The sequence below is a fragment of the Eurosta solidaginis genome, chromosome X, assembly GCF_040869045.1.
Source record: "Eurosta solidaginis isolate ZX-2024a chromosome X, ASM4086904v1, whole genome shotgun sequence".
In the NCBI taxonomy this organism is placed as follows: Eukaryota; Metazoa; Arthropoda; class Insecta; order Diptera; family Tephritidae; genus Eurosta; species Eurosta solidaginis.
Window position 1 is genome coordinate 51,171,234 of NC_090324.1, and position 16,638 is coordinate 51,187,871.

General features: G+C 38.7%; 1 protein-coding gene and 2 pseudogenes across 1 annotated transcript; 1 reads left to right on the forward strand and 2 right to left on the reverse strand.

Moving 5' to 3' along the window:
* Positions 1-2,019: 2,019 nt before the first annotated feature.
* On the reverse strand, positions 2,020-2,969 carry LOC137234921 (stimulator of interferon genes protein homolog; annotated as a pseudogene).
* Positions 2,970-6,667: 3,698 nt separating this feature from the next.
* On the reverse strand, positions 6,668-7,448 carry LOC137234922 (F-box only protein 28-like; annotated as a pseudogene).
* Positions 7,449-12,276: 4,828 nt separating this feature from the next.
* On the forward strand, positions 12,277-15,328 carry LOC137234923 (apolipophorins-like). Its single transcript, XM_067758237.1, has 2 exons — positions 12,277-12,280; positions 12,327-15,328. Exons 1-2 carry the CDS (start codon positions 12,277-12,279, stop codon positions 15,326-15,328), a joined length of 3,006 nt encoding a protein of 1,001 aa, XP_067614338.1.
* The last annotated feature ends 1,310 nt before the right edge of the window (positions 15,329-16,638 follow it).

Below are 16,638 nucleotides of genomic sequence, written 5' to 3' on the forward strand. Positions count from 1 at the left end.
GCTCCGCCAGAGCCGGATGCTAGTGAGAGCCCTGCCTCGATGATCCATCAGTGGTAGAAACTCAAAGCCCTCCATCACACCTTCTGCAAGCGATGGAAAGCCGAATATCTATCCGAACTTCAAAAACGAGTGAAGTGGAAGCATCCCAGACAGAATATAAAAGTGGGAGATCTCGCTGTCCTCAAAGAGGACAACTTATCTCCCAACGAATGGAGGTTAGGTCGATTTGTCAACGTACACCCCGGCGAAGATGAGCGAGTACGCGTAGTCGACCTCAAAACCGAGAAGGGTCACGTCAGACGACCTTTGGTCAAACTGATCCTTCTTCCAACGGAAGAGACGGATTGCGCGAAGGCTAATAGCTCCTCCTAACAATCCCTCCGTTCCTCCTTACCCCTACTTTCAAAAAAATGAAACCCAGCTCTCGTTCACCCAGAACGGGGCCAACCAACAAAGCCTACCGCAGAAGGGCAAGCCCATCTGCCACAGCTTATTAAAATTTAAATTTTCAAAAAAATCACACCCAACTTACTCGTTATCCCAGAACGAGGACACCAGAACCCTAGTGCAGATTCACTGTCTGCCAGAGAACATAGATACACTCGGATTCGGTCAAAAGAGGCTTTGGGAAAAGTACGGAAACCATAGAAGCGTGGACTTTCGTAAACCTACAAACATACGAAACCTAAGCCACATCAAATTCATCGCTCGGCGTCAAGTTCCGTATGTTCGGAACATTAATCTCTCGAACACTTCCATGAAGACTTAAACGGACAAAAGCTTTCCGAAATTTCTGAAAAAAAGGGTGAATAGGCCCTGTTTAGCAGGATCACACAAAAGTTGGACTCTTCTGTCCAAGTTAAGGTAGGAATATAAGATTGTCAGACAACAAGCCATTTTCTCTATTTTTGTTTATGTTTTGTCAGGATATGTCACAGGGCCGCCCTATATTAGAGCTAGATTGAAGGACGCTTCATCTCAGAATGCTTTTCAATAACCCCCTCTTGTGACAAAATGCCTTGAACTTATGCTCATATAGGTAGTTTTGGCAACAAATATTGGGATGGTGCAGCAATCTCCAAACAAGTTCTGAAGAAATGACCAAACCAACTTAACTTTATCAACTCACTGAATATTTAGTAGAAGATGAATTATTTCCCCAAAAACTTGTGGCATTGACAAGTTTATTAGCACTACTAATATCCTACTAAAGACACTTGTCTACTACAATTTCACTGAAGGGGATTGAATTAGTCCCCGTTTTCCTTACTTAGTCAAAGGAACCCGTCCAGATTTCTCAGTTGGGAGGGTGAAAGATCTGTCATCATTGACGAACAAACCTCTAGTAACTGATTCAAATCAATAAAATTTTTCTGAACTTATATCAAACAGCTTAAGTGTAAGCTTATTCAATCATACTCACCCACTCATTGAGACTGCATCCATCCCTGTTGAAAATGGCCCTTTCTACCTTTCGTTCAATTCCATTTGATGGAACTGAATTAAATTTTCTCGGTACTCATTGACGCATTTAATTTTCTGTGCTTCTTGTCCAAGTTGCACTGAAATCCTCGTTGGCAATCGTTGCGGCTAAAAATAGAAGTTTTTGCAAAAATACGTAACGTGCTATATTGAAAATACAATGATTTTTATTTTACTGTGAATAACGACACTATCTCTGCTTTTATCATATCCCTGCTTTTACTCATTTTCGCGTTAATTACTTCATCGGGAAGTTCATTTAAGGTATTTAATGCTAAATCAAATCCCCACTGTATAAGTTGCTGCAAACTTTGTAATGTAAGAGGTTCAACGGCTTAGTCAGTATGGATTAAGGTGCAAAGAAGGCCAAACAAATTTGCGTTTCCTGGGAGTCGACGTTCCATTCTCTCGGACTTTGCCAGATTCAACGCTAACGAAAAATCGTCTTCCTTTCAAGGTCTTCCCATCCACACATACGATACTACTCAGCACGCTACTATTTATTTCTCTTGAAGACCTTTATAACTCATTTATTTTTTATGGCAACAATCCGCCACGCACAATTTCTAGTATCATTTTGTGACGGAAGTACTCCATATGTTGCTGGGAAAATGTTATCTCACGATTTCTTGTTATATACTCAGCACACATACAACTAAATACACCTCCTTGCTCGGTTTCCGGCCATTCTCCTACCAACTTCTTTAAGTACTTATACAAAAAAAAAAAAAAAAAAATTCAAAAGAATTTCTCTCTTCATTTGACGAATTTCGTTATAACTTGTTGGTTGAAAATTTAATGTTTCAAAAAATGTTAAAATTCGTTGCGCCTTCTAGCGTCATATAGCAGTAAACCGATAAACATAATTTTTATATGGGCGGTAAACTCCTGCACGATTTATATAGTTTGGGCAGCGGCTCCGCCTTCTCCAAGTAAGGGCTTTCAAATTTTGACTTAATAAAAAGTTGACTTGGCAAGTATGATGAGGCGATTTAATGCGAATTTCACATCATGTATCTGCTCATACATATCGATGCGCTCCCTTATGCCTTAATATTGGTATAAGCCGTCAGCTTCAAATAGCCATGGAAGTAATTAGCCGCCATACTTGACGCTAGATCTAAGCCAGGATTGGCTCGTATAAACGTAACATAATCAAGTGGGCTATGCGGTACATTGACGCAGTGGTATAACCATAAAATTGGCATGTATGCCAAATAATGAAGAGGTGGAAATAAATGTAAGCTTCGACTAATGCGCGCACGATATATAGAAAGACCTATAATACAAAAGAAAAGAACCCTTGAAGGAACATTGTAGCAGTATGCGCGGCATACTATGGTCCATAAACGATTTTCAGGAGAATAGTGACTTTTGTACTTGAAAAATTCGACGAGTGTTTTAATAATGTTGTATGATGCCGGCTATATATATATGTTGAACATTATGAGCACGTTAACATCTATATAATCGCCAACCGCATCCATTTTTACGTTTTTATACTCAGTTGAGCAGAGCTCACAGAGTATATTAAGTTTGATTGGATAACGGTTGGTTGTACATATATAAAGGAATCGAGATAGATATAGACTTCCATATATCAAAATAATCAGGATCGAAAAAAAATTTGATTTAGCCATGTCCGTCCGTCCGTCCGTCCGTTAACACGATAACTTGAGTAAATTTTGAGGTATCTTGATGAAATTTGGTATGTAGGTTCCTGAGCACTCATCTCAGATCGCTATTTAAAATGAACGATATCGGACTATAACCACGCCCACTTTTTCGATATCGAAAATTTCGAAAAACAGAAAAAGTGCGATAATTCATTACAAAAGACAGATAAAGCGACGAAACTTGGTAGTTGAGTTGAAGTTATGACGCAGAATAGAAAATTAGTAAAATTTTGGACAATCGGCGTGGCACCGCCCACTTTTAAAAGAAGGTAATTTAAAAGTTTTTCAAGCTGTAATTTCGCAGTCGTTGAAGATATCATGATGAAATTTGGCAGGAACGTTACTCCTATTACTATATGTACGCTTAATAAAAATTAGCAAAGGCCCACTTTTAAAAAAGAAATTTTTTTAAAGTAAAATTTTAACAAAAAATTTAATATCTTTACAGTATATAAGAAAATTATGTCAACATTCAACTCCAGTAATGATGTGGTGCAAAAAAATACAAAAATAAAAGAAAATTTCAAAATGGGCGTGGCTCCGCCCTTTGTCATTTAATTTGTCTAGGATACTTTTAACGCCATAAGTCGAACAAAAATTAACCAATCCTTTTGAAATTTGGCAGGGGCATAGATTTTATGACGTTAACTGTTTTCTGTGAAAATGGGCGGAATCGGTTGATGCCACGCCCAGTTTTTGTACACAGTCGTCCGTCTGTCCTTCCGCATGGCCGTTAACACGATAACTTGAGCAAAAAGCGACATATATTTAATGAACTTAGTTCACGTGCTTACTTGAACTCACTTTATCTTGGTATGCAAAATGAACGAAATCCGACTATGACCACGCCCACTTTTTCGATATCGAAAATTACGAAAAATGAAAAAAATGCCATAATTCTATACCAAATACGAAAAAAGGGATGAAACATGGCAAGGTAATTGGATTGTTTTATTGACGCGAAATATAACTTTAGAAAAAACTTTATAAAATGGTTGTGACACCTACCATATTAAGTAGAAGAAAATGAAAAAGTTCTGCAGGGCGAAATAAAAAACCCTTAAAATCGTGGCAGGTTATACATATATGAATAAATTAGCGGTATCCAACAGATAACGTTCTGGGTCATCCTGGTCCACATTTTGGTCGATATCTGGAAAACGCCTACACATATACAACTACCACCACTCCCTTTTAAAACTCTCAGTAATGCCTTTAATTTGATACCCATATCGTACGAACTCATTCTAGAGTCACCCCTGGTCCACCTTTATGGCGATATCTCGAAAAGGCGTCCACCTGTAGAACTAAGCCCCACGCCCTTTTAAAATACTCATTAACACCTTTCATTTGATACCCATATCGTACAAACATATTCTAAAGTCACCCTTGGTCCACCTTTATGGCGATATCTCGAAAAGGCGTCCACCTGTAGAACTAAGCCCCACGCCCTTTTAAAATACTCATTAACACCTTTCATTTGATACCCATATCGCACAAACAAAGTCTAGAGTCACCCCTGGTCCACCCTTATTGCGATACCTCGAAAAGGCGTCCACCTATAGAACGAAGGCCGACTCCCTTTTAAAATACTCATTAACTCCTGTCGTTTGATACCCATATTGCACAAACGAATTCTAGAGTCACCCCTGGCCCACCTTTATGGCGATATCTCGAAACGGCGTCCACCTATGGATCTAAGGATTACTCCCTTTTAAAAAACTCATTAACACCTTTCTTTTGATACCCATATTGTACAAACAAATTCTAGGGTCACCCCTGCTTCACCTTTAAGGCGATATCTCGAAACGGCGTCCACCTATGGAACTAAGGATTACTCCCTTTTAAAATACTCATTAACACCTTTCTTTTGATACCCATATTGTACAAACAAATTCTAGTGTCACCCCTGGTCCACCTTTACGGCGATATCTCGAAAATGCGACCACCTATACAACAACCACCACTCCCTTTTAAAACCCCCATTAATACCTTTAATTTGATACCCATGTCGTACAAACACATTCTTTAGTCACCCCTGGTCCACCTTTGTGGCGATATTTCGAAACGGCGTCCACCTATAGAACTAAGGCCCATCCCTTTTAAAATACTCATTAACACCTTTCGTTTGATGGCCATATTGTACAAACAAATTCTAGGGTCACTCCTGGTCCACCTTTATGGCGATATCTCGAAACGGCGTCCACCTATGGAACTAAGGATTACTCCCTTTTAAAATACTCATTAACACCTTTCTTTTGATACCCATATTGTACAAACAAATTCTAAGGTCACCCCTGGTCCACCTTTATGGCGATATCTCGAAACGGCGTCCACCTATGGAACTAAGGATTACTCCCTTTTAAAATACTCATTAACACCTTTCATTTGATACCCATATCGTACAAACGCATTCTAGAGTCACCCCTGGTCCACCTTTATGGCGATATTTCGAAATGGCGACCACCTAAACAACAACCACCACTCCCTTTTCAAACCCTCATTTATACCTTTAATTTGATACCCATATCGTACAAACACATTCTAGAGTCACCCCTGGTCCACTTTTATGGCGATATTTCGAAATGGCATCCACCTATAGAACTAAGGCCCACTCCCTTTCAAAATACTCATTAACACCATTCGTTTGATGTCCATATTGTACAAACAAATTCTAGGGTCACCCCTGGTCCACCTTTATGGCGATATCTCGAAACGGCCTCCACCTATGGAACTAAGGATTACTCCCTTTTAAAATACTCATTAACGCCTTTCATTTGATACCCATATCGTACAAACGCATTCTAGAGTCAACCCTGATCCACCTTTATGTCTATATCCCTAAATGGCGTCCACCTATAGAACTATGGCCCACTCCCTCATAAAATACTTTTTAATGCCTTTCATTTGATACGCATGTCATACAAACACTTCCAGGGTTTCCCTCGGTTCATTTTCCTACTTGGTTATTTTCCCTTATGTTGTCACCATAGCTCTCAACTGAGTATGTAATGTTCGGTTACACCCGAACTTAACCTTCCTTACTTGTTTCCGATTCAGTTTGTATTTATTATGTGTATCATTGCTCATATCCATTCCAATTTATAGGCATGCAGGGCTAGACTTAAGGCGCCGTTTAATTCACTATTCTAATTAGTGCAATAACTTATATTTAATTTAAACGCGGAAAAAGGGCACGTTGTATATGTGAAACATTGTCCACATGAGGAATTATAAACAAACAACAACCTGCACCGGTACTGGAATTATATCTACTTTGCGTGTTCAACGTTTCACGCCACTATGACCAGCCGAAAGTAAACGGGATGTAAAGAAGGTATTCATTGCTTACACATTAGGGAGACCATGTGTTTCATGCTTGGTCTCACCGCGTTCAGTGATTAGATTCAATATAAAAGTTGATGACTTCATCATTAAGCCAATTGTTGCCCAGCAGCGTGTGTATGTCACGACGGGTTATGTTCAAATTAAATTTCTAAACAAAAACTTCATCGGGCGGTCCAATATTGCAACTCAGTTTTGCACCTATTCAATTCCTGCAACAAAGTAGATAATTTTCGTGCCATCCCTTCATTATTTTTATCATTCTCATCTAAACGATTTGCATATTCCAACGTTTGTTTCTGCTGTTCGCCTAATAATTTTGTTGCTCTGCAATTTGGTTGCCTTGCTCATATGATTTTCGTTTACAGTTTCGCAATTCATTACGCAATACAGATAATTGATTGTTGTAAATTTTCATACCCTGCTTAATTTAGCGTATACCCTTGCGCAATACCATATTGCTTTGGGGTGGTGAAGACGAGGCGCTGTCAGCATGATCGACGGAGGTTACCAAAGCAGGTCTTTTTGTTGTGGTGGGCAATTTAAAAAAGTCCTTATTAAAATACGCAATATCAGGCAAAGTTTGTTCAGTGCGATCTCTGAAGTATTCCATGGCCATTGTAGAGAGATAAAATAATTCATCGGTAACGCATAAGGCCGTTCAAGGCGGGGTGTATTTCTTATATAATTCAAAATATTATAAACTTCATCTAAAATTGCTCCTGGAAAGAAGCAACAGTGACCACGTTTACCAAATGTCATTTGCAGCAATGACAAACGTATATAGCTTGTTTCAATTATATCACATTCACAAGCCAATGAATGATTGCGACGCGCAGATCCACGACGTGGCATATTCGCTTTAATTGCATGAAAACGATTATATGTTTGCGTAATAAGACGCGAAAATGTTGAATTCAATATGTCCATGCAGACATCATTCATTTTGCGAGATAACACCAAAAACCTGCAAATATATCAAAAAAATCCATTAATAAGTGCACAAATGGGCATCGCAGAGGTGTGACAACTGCCGGCGAGCCCGACGCCGCAGTTGGAGCACCCCTTTGCGATGCCGGTAACCTATAAAACAAAAAAAAAAGGGAACCACACATAAAACCCATCAGCTCTCCTGGATCTCCACCGCATGCACCTGAAAATAAAAGTAATATTAATTAATAATCTACAATAAAAATTCTTTTACAAAAAGAATAAATATTAAAACCAACTTACCATTTTTTCCTCCTCAATTTTCCATGCGCCGTAGTAAAAAGAATTGAAAGAACTGAAAAAAAAATCATTCGATTTCTTTACCGCTTCTTTCAATTCATTGGAATTCTACATTCTATACACGGGTGTGTATGAATATTCATTTGTTTTGTCTTTTGCCGTTGGCATATTTGTAACCAACGTATGTACATATATATGTATGTATGCCTACTTGGTTCGGCATATCATATTAGTGATGCATCATGTGACGCACACTGGTACCGAAAACCCGCATAAGGAAAAAAATCGGGATCGGCTTTTTTGACACGGGCAGTCCCAAAAAATATTTACACACAAAAAAATAAAGGCAAACACCTCCTTAAAAATTAATTGCTCGTATTTACAAACAAAAAAAAAAAGGACCAAAAAGAAAAAAAAATTTATTTTTTCTTTTTGATTTTTTTTTGCCGTCGGTACTGCCTGCTTTCTGGCTGGGGGCAGGACTTGTTGTTTTTCAACAACAAACATCACAAACAGTCATTATAAGGGCTCGGTACAAAAACAATCCCGACACGACAAAATCCCGAAATTGGAAAAAGTCAACTGTTTCTACTGGCTTAGTGTGCCACTGCCCCAGTGACCTAGTTTTTTTTCATGGGCAAGTACATACATATATGTATATATATACTCGCACCCCACAAATTCACCATACTAGCTGTCAGCTGGCCAATAAATACACAACAGGGTTGCATGATACATTTAGCATAATGGTACGTGCAGATAGAACGCGTCGCGGAGAACGCATCGCCAATCTGCAAATTTATGTCAGGTGAACGTAAATAACGCATATCTGCTTGGTAAAAATTGTATTTAATAATATGCTTCGCATATGCGCTTTTGTTATCTATCCTAACAATTTTAATGTAATAAAAACACCTCCGCTTCACCCAACCAACCTCACGGCCGCTCGCCCCGGTACATCAATAAAATGCCACAGTTGCCTTGAGAGCGATACGGCAAGTTAGACGCTGGAACGCAGACCTCGGCCTCTTCGTCCACCCCAGAAAAACCTCTATGCCTCTTCGTCCAACCAAAAAAAAATCGCAAATCTGGAACTGAGACCTCGGCCTCTCCATCCGGAACAAAAAAACAAAGAATAACAAAAAAATGGTGCCATTCTGGAACGGAGACCTCGGCTTCTTCGTCCAGCCTTACTGGCCATCGGCTATAGATATATTACGTTCTGAATTTCTATATTTAAGAATTATGTATAATTCAATGGCAAGAAATATTCGCTTATATCTGTTCATAACCGTTAACTTTTCATCCTAGCTTAGGTGGCATGCTGAGCAAGTCGGGAAGGATTCCCGGCCACCCGCGAAGCTGGCGAACTCCTCATATAGATAAAGTTTAGTGTGTAAGTCTTATATTCATTTTTCTCGCTTCAGCGGAGGTCATTGGCGGAAAACGATGTTGCGTATCGCAAGGGGGGCGGCATGTTTAGGCAAGATGCCTAACTTTTCCGCATCTGATTGTGATCCCCCCCCCCCCCCCCCCCAATGCAACTCTGCAAATCGATACTCGACTTAATTTATAACCACCCACACCATCACCGCCACATGCATGTGCATGCATGTACATGCACGTGTATGTGTGCTTTTTGTCAGCACTCATGCATATGCATGTCGGGGTTGATGTGTGGGTGCCTTTCCCCTCCAAAACGGAGGATTTTGCGGGTCAACGGTTGTAGCTTGCTATACAACCGGCCTCTTGGATTTCAACAGCCGTAAAGCACGCATCTTCCGCAAACGTTCTCTGCCGTTTTGACCACAATAAACTAAGTTAATATTGTAATCCTTTTATTTCTTAATTCTACATAATAAAACGCATCTATTATAACGAGAAATTCTCGTCTTCTCTTATTTATTTGCGCATACACCCGCTTATTGAGATCGACCACGGTGCGCCCACCTACCTTCAGGAGCACACGCGCCCCGGCCGAACAGTCAATGACATAACGATTAGACAGCCAAACAAAATTGCAATCCCCATCGCAAGTAAATAAATGCAGGTGTGCGATTTATCATCTCCTTTCCCTGCGCTTTTGATTCCTCTCCTCTCTGCTGCTTCCCCTAATTCCCATTTTCATTCTACTCCACCCTCACCTTTACCCTCATATTTGGATTAATATCCCCAAAAATAAGAAATATTCAAATAAAACCGGTTTTGTATAGATGTAACCGTCAATAACTTTTCTTTGATACCCATAATATATGTATATAAACCTTATGAGGATACCCTGGTCCACATTTTCGATATCTCCCAAACCAACCAAGGTAAAAAAATTAAAACTACCTTGCATTAATATCCTCGTCAATGCCTATCATTTGATAACTATATCGTAGGAACACATTATAGAGTTATCGTGGTCCACATTTTGGTCGGTATCTCGCAAACAAAGTTGGATATTGAAATGAAATCAACTCTACATTAAAACCCTCATCGATACTTATCGTCTGATATACATATAGATATTGATATATATATAAAGAAGAGCAAGAAAAAAGCACTTAGGGCTAGGCCGGATGCAATCATCATTTCCAAGGCGGGGGATGCGACGTACGCCGACATATTGCGTAAAGTGAGAAGATGCGACGAATTAAAATCCCTGGGTGATGACGTCAAAACTATTAGAAGAACGGCGAAAGGAGAGCTGTTACTAGAGCTGAAAAAATCGCAAGATGGGAAAACAAGCGCGTACCAAGCAGAAATTGAAGAGGTACTAAAGGACTCGGCTAAAGTTAAAACAAAGTCCCAAATGGTTACACTACAGTGCAGAGATCTCGATGAGATTACTACGCCCGAGGAGATTTGCAACGCCCTCCACCAGCAATGCAACATCAAACTTCCAGATGTGGCTGCCATAAAAAGCATACGCACAGGGTACAGTGGCACGAAGTCGGCAATTATAAGCCTTACAGCGGATGATGCTAAGGCGGTTCTTAATACGCAAAGAATCCGGGTAGATGGGTTTCCTGCCGAATTAGAGAGCTCAAGCAAGAGAAACGCTGTTATAGGTGCTGGGGCTACGGGCATATAGCTCAGAAATGTAAGGAGACCGTAGATAGGTCTAGACTATGCAGGAAATGCGGCCAGGAAGGTCATAAGGCTGCAAGTTGCGAAAACCCACCGAAATGCGCGCTATGTGGGGGACAACATTCAGCAGGCAGTTTTAAATGCCCACAACGAGAGGGCAGCAAAATGACTGTCTCTTGAGGGTATTGTAGCTGAATTTAAACCATTGCGAAGCAGCCCAAGAGCTATTATCCCAAACAGTCTATGAAGGAGGATATGACATAGTGGTACTCTCTGAACAATACAAAAATCGCCAGGAGCAGGGTTGGCTCTCAGATTCAGCAGTTTTGAATATTAGCTAAAATATTTTTCAATTGAGGTTTTTTGGAATTGTTTTTTCCCGAAATTCGTATATAGATTAAAAGTAATTAACTCGAACTTGGAACCCTTTTCAATAGGTGGATAAAACATGAACAATTGTTAAAAAACCAAGAGAAAATGGAAATGTCAAGGTGTCTGAAAAATGTTATATCTTCTATTTTAAACCAAAAAAATAATAATAATTTTTCAATTATAGAAAACTTAAAAAAAAAAACAGTAAAAAAGTTATAGTTCTGGCTTTGAGATCGAATGTGAACCTGAAATCCTCTATCAATAGGCCGATAAAATAAAAATAAATTTTAACAAATCAACAGCGCATGGAAATGTCAAAAAAGTATTGACAAAAATCCAATATTATCAGTGATTTACAACAGATGGCGCAACGCTGTTAAAATACTACACACAAACGCTGTGTAGCTAAATGGTTAGCACAGTGTGCTCAACGTACTGATGATGATGGCTTAGCAACCTTTGAAATGGATCTATCCCCAAAGCTATGGCAAAAATAAAAAATAATTTTTCAATTATAAAAAATTAAAAAAGCGGTAATTATTATAAACATGTTTGTTCTGGCCTTGAGTTCGGGTTCGAACCTACAACTATATTTCAGGGAACACTGATAATGTTGGTATTTTGTATGCTGGCAGTTACCTTTATGTTATTTTCATATGATCTATGGTTCATTAATAATTGTTTTTGTTTTTATGGGCCTATTGCTTAACGATTCATCGTTGGAAATCAATTTTTTTATTTTTTCCATAATTGAAGAATTATTTTTTAATTTCCTCTTGTTTGCTATAAATTATATTTGCCGCAAAGTAATCAAGTCACCATTGCTTCGCAGCGGTTATCGTCAAAGCTTTGATTTATTGTGGTTGTGGTCTGTAGCCGTCGTGTTCAATGTAATTAGGCAATACGGACGGGCGAAATATTATCAATTTGTTTACCACGTTACAAGGCGAATAAAATGTGTACTCTACATATACGAGAAAATTTACAGTATTTCTTGCTTGCATTAACATATTATTGCTAATAGAGAATTTTTAAAATAAAAAAGCTTTACTGTCACATACAAACTGAGGTTTATACCCTGAGACGGTATATAGTTATGTGTGAATTTGTTTTATTAAACTAAACCAATTTCTTCTCGTTTGGCAGCTGACAACGGCATTCTAAAATATCGACCTGGAAATATGTACGAATACAGCTTTGATTCAAGTTTGGCCGTTGCATTTAGCAAAGGTATATCATCAGATCCTGATGATATGAGCATCAAAATTCAGGGCAGTGCAAAAGTCTTTGCGGAAGATAATTGTGGATACACATTACAATTAAATGCAGTTAAGGTCTCAACTACCAAAGAAGGCATCGAAAAAAAGTTAGTACAAAATATTCAAAAACCAGTATATTTCAATTTGGTGAAGGGCAAAGTGGATTCGCAATTGTGTGGCGATTCTAGTGACAGCCAATACTCTTTGAATATCAAGCGAGCTTTGATTTCCTTATTTCAAAGTAGCCCCGGAGACGGTACCGAGACTGATGTTTTTGGACAGTGTGCCACGCACACTTTTATTTCGAGCACTGGCGGAGCTCAGATTGTAACAAAATTTCGTCATTTAAATAAATGCGCATACAGAGAAAACTCAAGAAGCGGTTTGATTCATGGTATTGTTAATCACGGAGCTGGTATTAAATCCTCTAATCTCTTTAAAGCTAGTTATATTAAGAAATCAAAAATATCGAATGCCGTCGTCGAGCTGGTTCATTTGGTTGAAGAATATGAATTCAATGTGACCGAAAAGAGTTTAGATAGTGTAAGAGGAAAAATTGTAACAAATCTGAAGGTGAAGAATACAGATGGCATTCCCGCCACGTCCCCTTCGACCGGTACTCAAGTTACCTCTATAATATTTCATAACTCAGAACCATATAGAACTAAAAATTTAAATGCGCTTAAGACATCATTAGCTAAACTAGTTACTTTATTGGACGGCTATGTGAAGAAGGACAGTGCTAAAGCATTTATTGAGTTTATTCGGTTAATGCGCAGTGCAGATACTGATACTCTACTTGAGTTGGCGTCTGTGTCACATGAGAGCCCTGCATTATCTCGTAAGGTTTATATGGATGCATTATTTCGCACCGGAACTTCCGATTCGGTCAAAGCCATATTGAAGCAGTTAAGCAAGATGGATGAAAAAGAAAAACTTATGGCCATTATTTCTATAAACCACGTACAAACTGTGGATAAAGACACTTTGAATCAGGCAGCGCTCTTGTTAGTTCCTAACGCTCCTAAGCAAATTTACTTGTCTATTGGCTTACTTGCTGGAAAATATTGTAGTTTAAATGGTTGTGAATCGGGTGATTTGGATATAATATCGAAAAAGTTTGTTGATAACTTGAAACATTGCAAAGCCAGTACAAGGCGGGATGAGGATAGGATAGTTACTGTTTTGAAAGGTATCACTAATATGGGTACTTTAAATAGCCGCTCAGCTGCTGTCTTAGCTGAATGTGCTTCATCGGGCCGAGCGGTTCGTATACGGGTTGCGGCTTTACAGGCTTTCGGCTCAGCTAGATGTGAATCTGTAGTGATTGAAAAAGCTCTATCTTTACTTCGCGATCGCAATGACGACTCGGAGATAAGAATTGAAGCCTATCTCGCCGCTATTAACTGCCCTACGACTGATTTAGCTATGGAAATTGAGAACATTGTTAATTCGGAACCTATCTATCAGGTTGGTGGATTTATTGCTTCCAGTTTGAAAACAATACGTGATTCAACAGATAACAACCGTCAGTATCAGCGTTACTACTTGGGTAATATACGTATCACAAAGCATTTCCCAAAGGACCCCAAGCGCTATAGCTACAATAATGAGGTATCGTTTAAGCTGGATGCAGTTGGTTTTAGTGGTAGCTCTGATTACAACCTCATATATTCACAACATGGCTTCCTACCTCGTTCGGCAAAGCTTAACGTTACCGCTGAGCTATTTGGCACGAAATTCAATTTGCTTGAGGCAACAGCTAGACAAGAGAATTTAGAAAATGTTATGGAATATTACTTTGGACCCAAAGGATTGTTTAACAAAGATTTTGATGCCGTAATTAAAATGGTAGATATTGGAGGAGTTTCTGGCAACGATCCCCGCATCCGACGGTCTATTTCTGATGACACAGCGAAATTTTCTAAAAAGTACAAAGCGTATGGAAGCAGGAGTACGCGTGATGTTAGTTTCGACTTTTCGTTAAAGTTCTTTGGTTCCGAAATGTGTTTTCTCAGCTTAGGTGATCAGATACCTAGTTCACTGGATGATATTTTTAAATATTTTTCATCCTCATTTGATAATTTAAAAAAACAGCTATCATCGTTTCACAAAGAATTTATTTTACACAATCTTTTCCTTGATTTAAATGTTATTTATCCAACCGGCCTCGGATTTCCTTTTGAGTTAAACACACAAGGTTTTGCAGCCAATAAAGTAGATATCGGTATTCACGCAGATATTGATACTATTATAGAAGAAAATTGGTTGGCTCCAAAATATCAACTGAAATTGGTACCCAGTGTTGAAATCGCTCTAAAATTTCAAATTGGTTTTAATGCGTACGTGTTAGCTGTGGGACTGCAGTTGGATACGAATCTGCATTCAGCAACAGGTGGTGATGTCAAATTTAATTTTATGAAGGAAGGAACTGGCTTCAACCTTCATATAGAATCACCTCGCAATAAATTAGAATTGATCAATGCGGAAGTAATTCCTGGCTTCTATATGACTGAGCTTGATAAGCCTATACAGCATGCATTAAAAACAGAAGCGGAAACAAAACCGAATGCTGGTAATTATAGTATGTGCCTCAACCAACTCGAGAGCATTGGACTTAGTTTATGCATTGATACGGTCGGTATTCCAATAGGAAAAGAATATGGCTTTAATGCAGCTGGCACTTACCGCCAAGTCCATCCAGTTAGCATCAAATTATATACAGACGTCGAACAAATATATGTTATCCGAGCCTCGTATACATCACAACAAAAAAGTGGTCCTCAGGAATGGAAGATAGAGTTGAATACACCTGGATCGAGAGGTGGTAGAACTACTACTGTCAAGTTTGAACTTGGCTCGGGCCCACACAGCTACGTACACAAATAACAGCGACGTCATCAAATCGTTTTTGGTATGTTCAACTACTCTGTTATGTTCTTTACAATTACGTATGTATATGTTTGGGTTGTTATATTTTCGATGCCAATAGAGATGTGATAAATCTTTTTCTCCTTAGTTCATAATCGAAATTTCTTGAAGAATGGTTTTTGCATTGATATAAACATTTCTGATGACTAAATCTGTCGAATGAAATAATTCAAAGACTGCATTTTAACAATAAAAACATGAAGGGTGTCGTTTTAAATTCAACCAATTTGCCTTTCAGAAGATGGGCAAGTCAAAAGGAAATTTGCATTAATTTCGATTAACTGACATATTGTTGTATAAGTCTTTGTATGGAAATTAATCAAGAAGAAGCTGTTGGGATATCAACATCTGCTACTGAGTTCGTCTTGGTATGTATATAAGCAACTGAGTGAATAAATATGTAATTAACAAATGTCAAAAGTTGTTATTTTGTTTGTCACAACTACAAAATAAAACACGAAAAAACAGGACTCAGATTACATACAAATTACCAGTAAACGAAAGTCCCCTCAATGAGAGCAAATGTGGAGAAAAGTGTTTTGCTTGGATATAGTTTTGATCTCCAAATCCACCGAGGGTAATATTTTATAACCGGTACTGAAGGCCACCAATACAGAAAGGTGTTCTGCGCAAAAATACTATGGATCTACACTTTTCTTTGACTAGGAAATAAGCCCTATGATTATTCAATGGATGCTGTCCATGTTAAAGGGCAGAAAAATCCATTTGGAACTGGGAGGGACAACTTAATGAATTGCGCAACAAGAGGATGCCCACAAGAAGGTGTGGTCTCCCGTTCCCTGTGGACACTGGCCACAGATGACCTCCTTCACTTAATGTAAACCAAGGGATTTGACCCACAAGGGTATGCAGAGGACCTAGTTATCTGCATCACAGGGATGCACGAGGGAACAATATCAGATCACGTGCAACACGCCCTTCGCATCACAGAGAGGTGGTGCGATAGCAAAGAACTGTCTATCAATCTAAAATACATTGTCTCTCGTTGTCACTGGAGAAAATATGGAATAACTGCTGGGGATACCAAAAATTGTAAGTTCAACGGGAGATGTTATAGCAAAGAGGATAAGTATAATAAGAACCACTAGTCTGCTACGAGTAGCGAGTAACTTCCTGGAAATTTAAAAAATTGATGCGTAATATTTTCTAAGAGGGACATTTTTAATTTTCTCGCATTTATCCTCCTCATGCCAATGCGATTTTTGGAAAGAGAATTAATTAATTAAATACAGTCGGAAAAATAAACA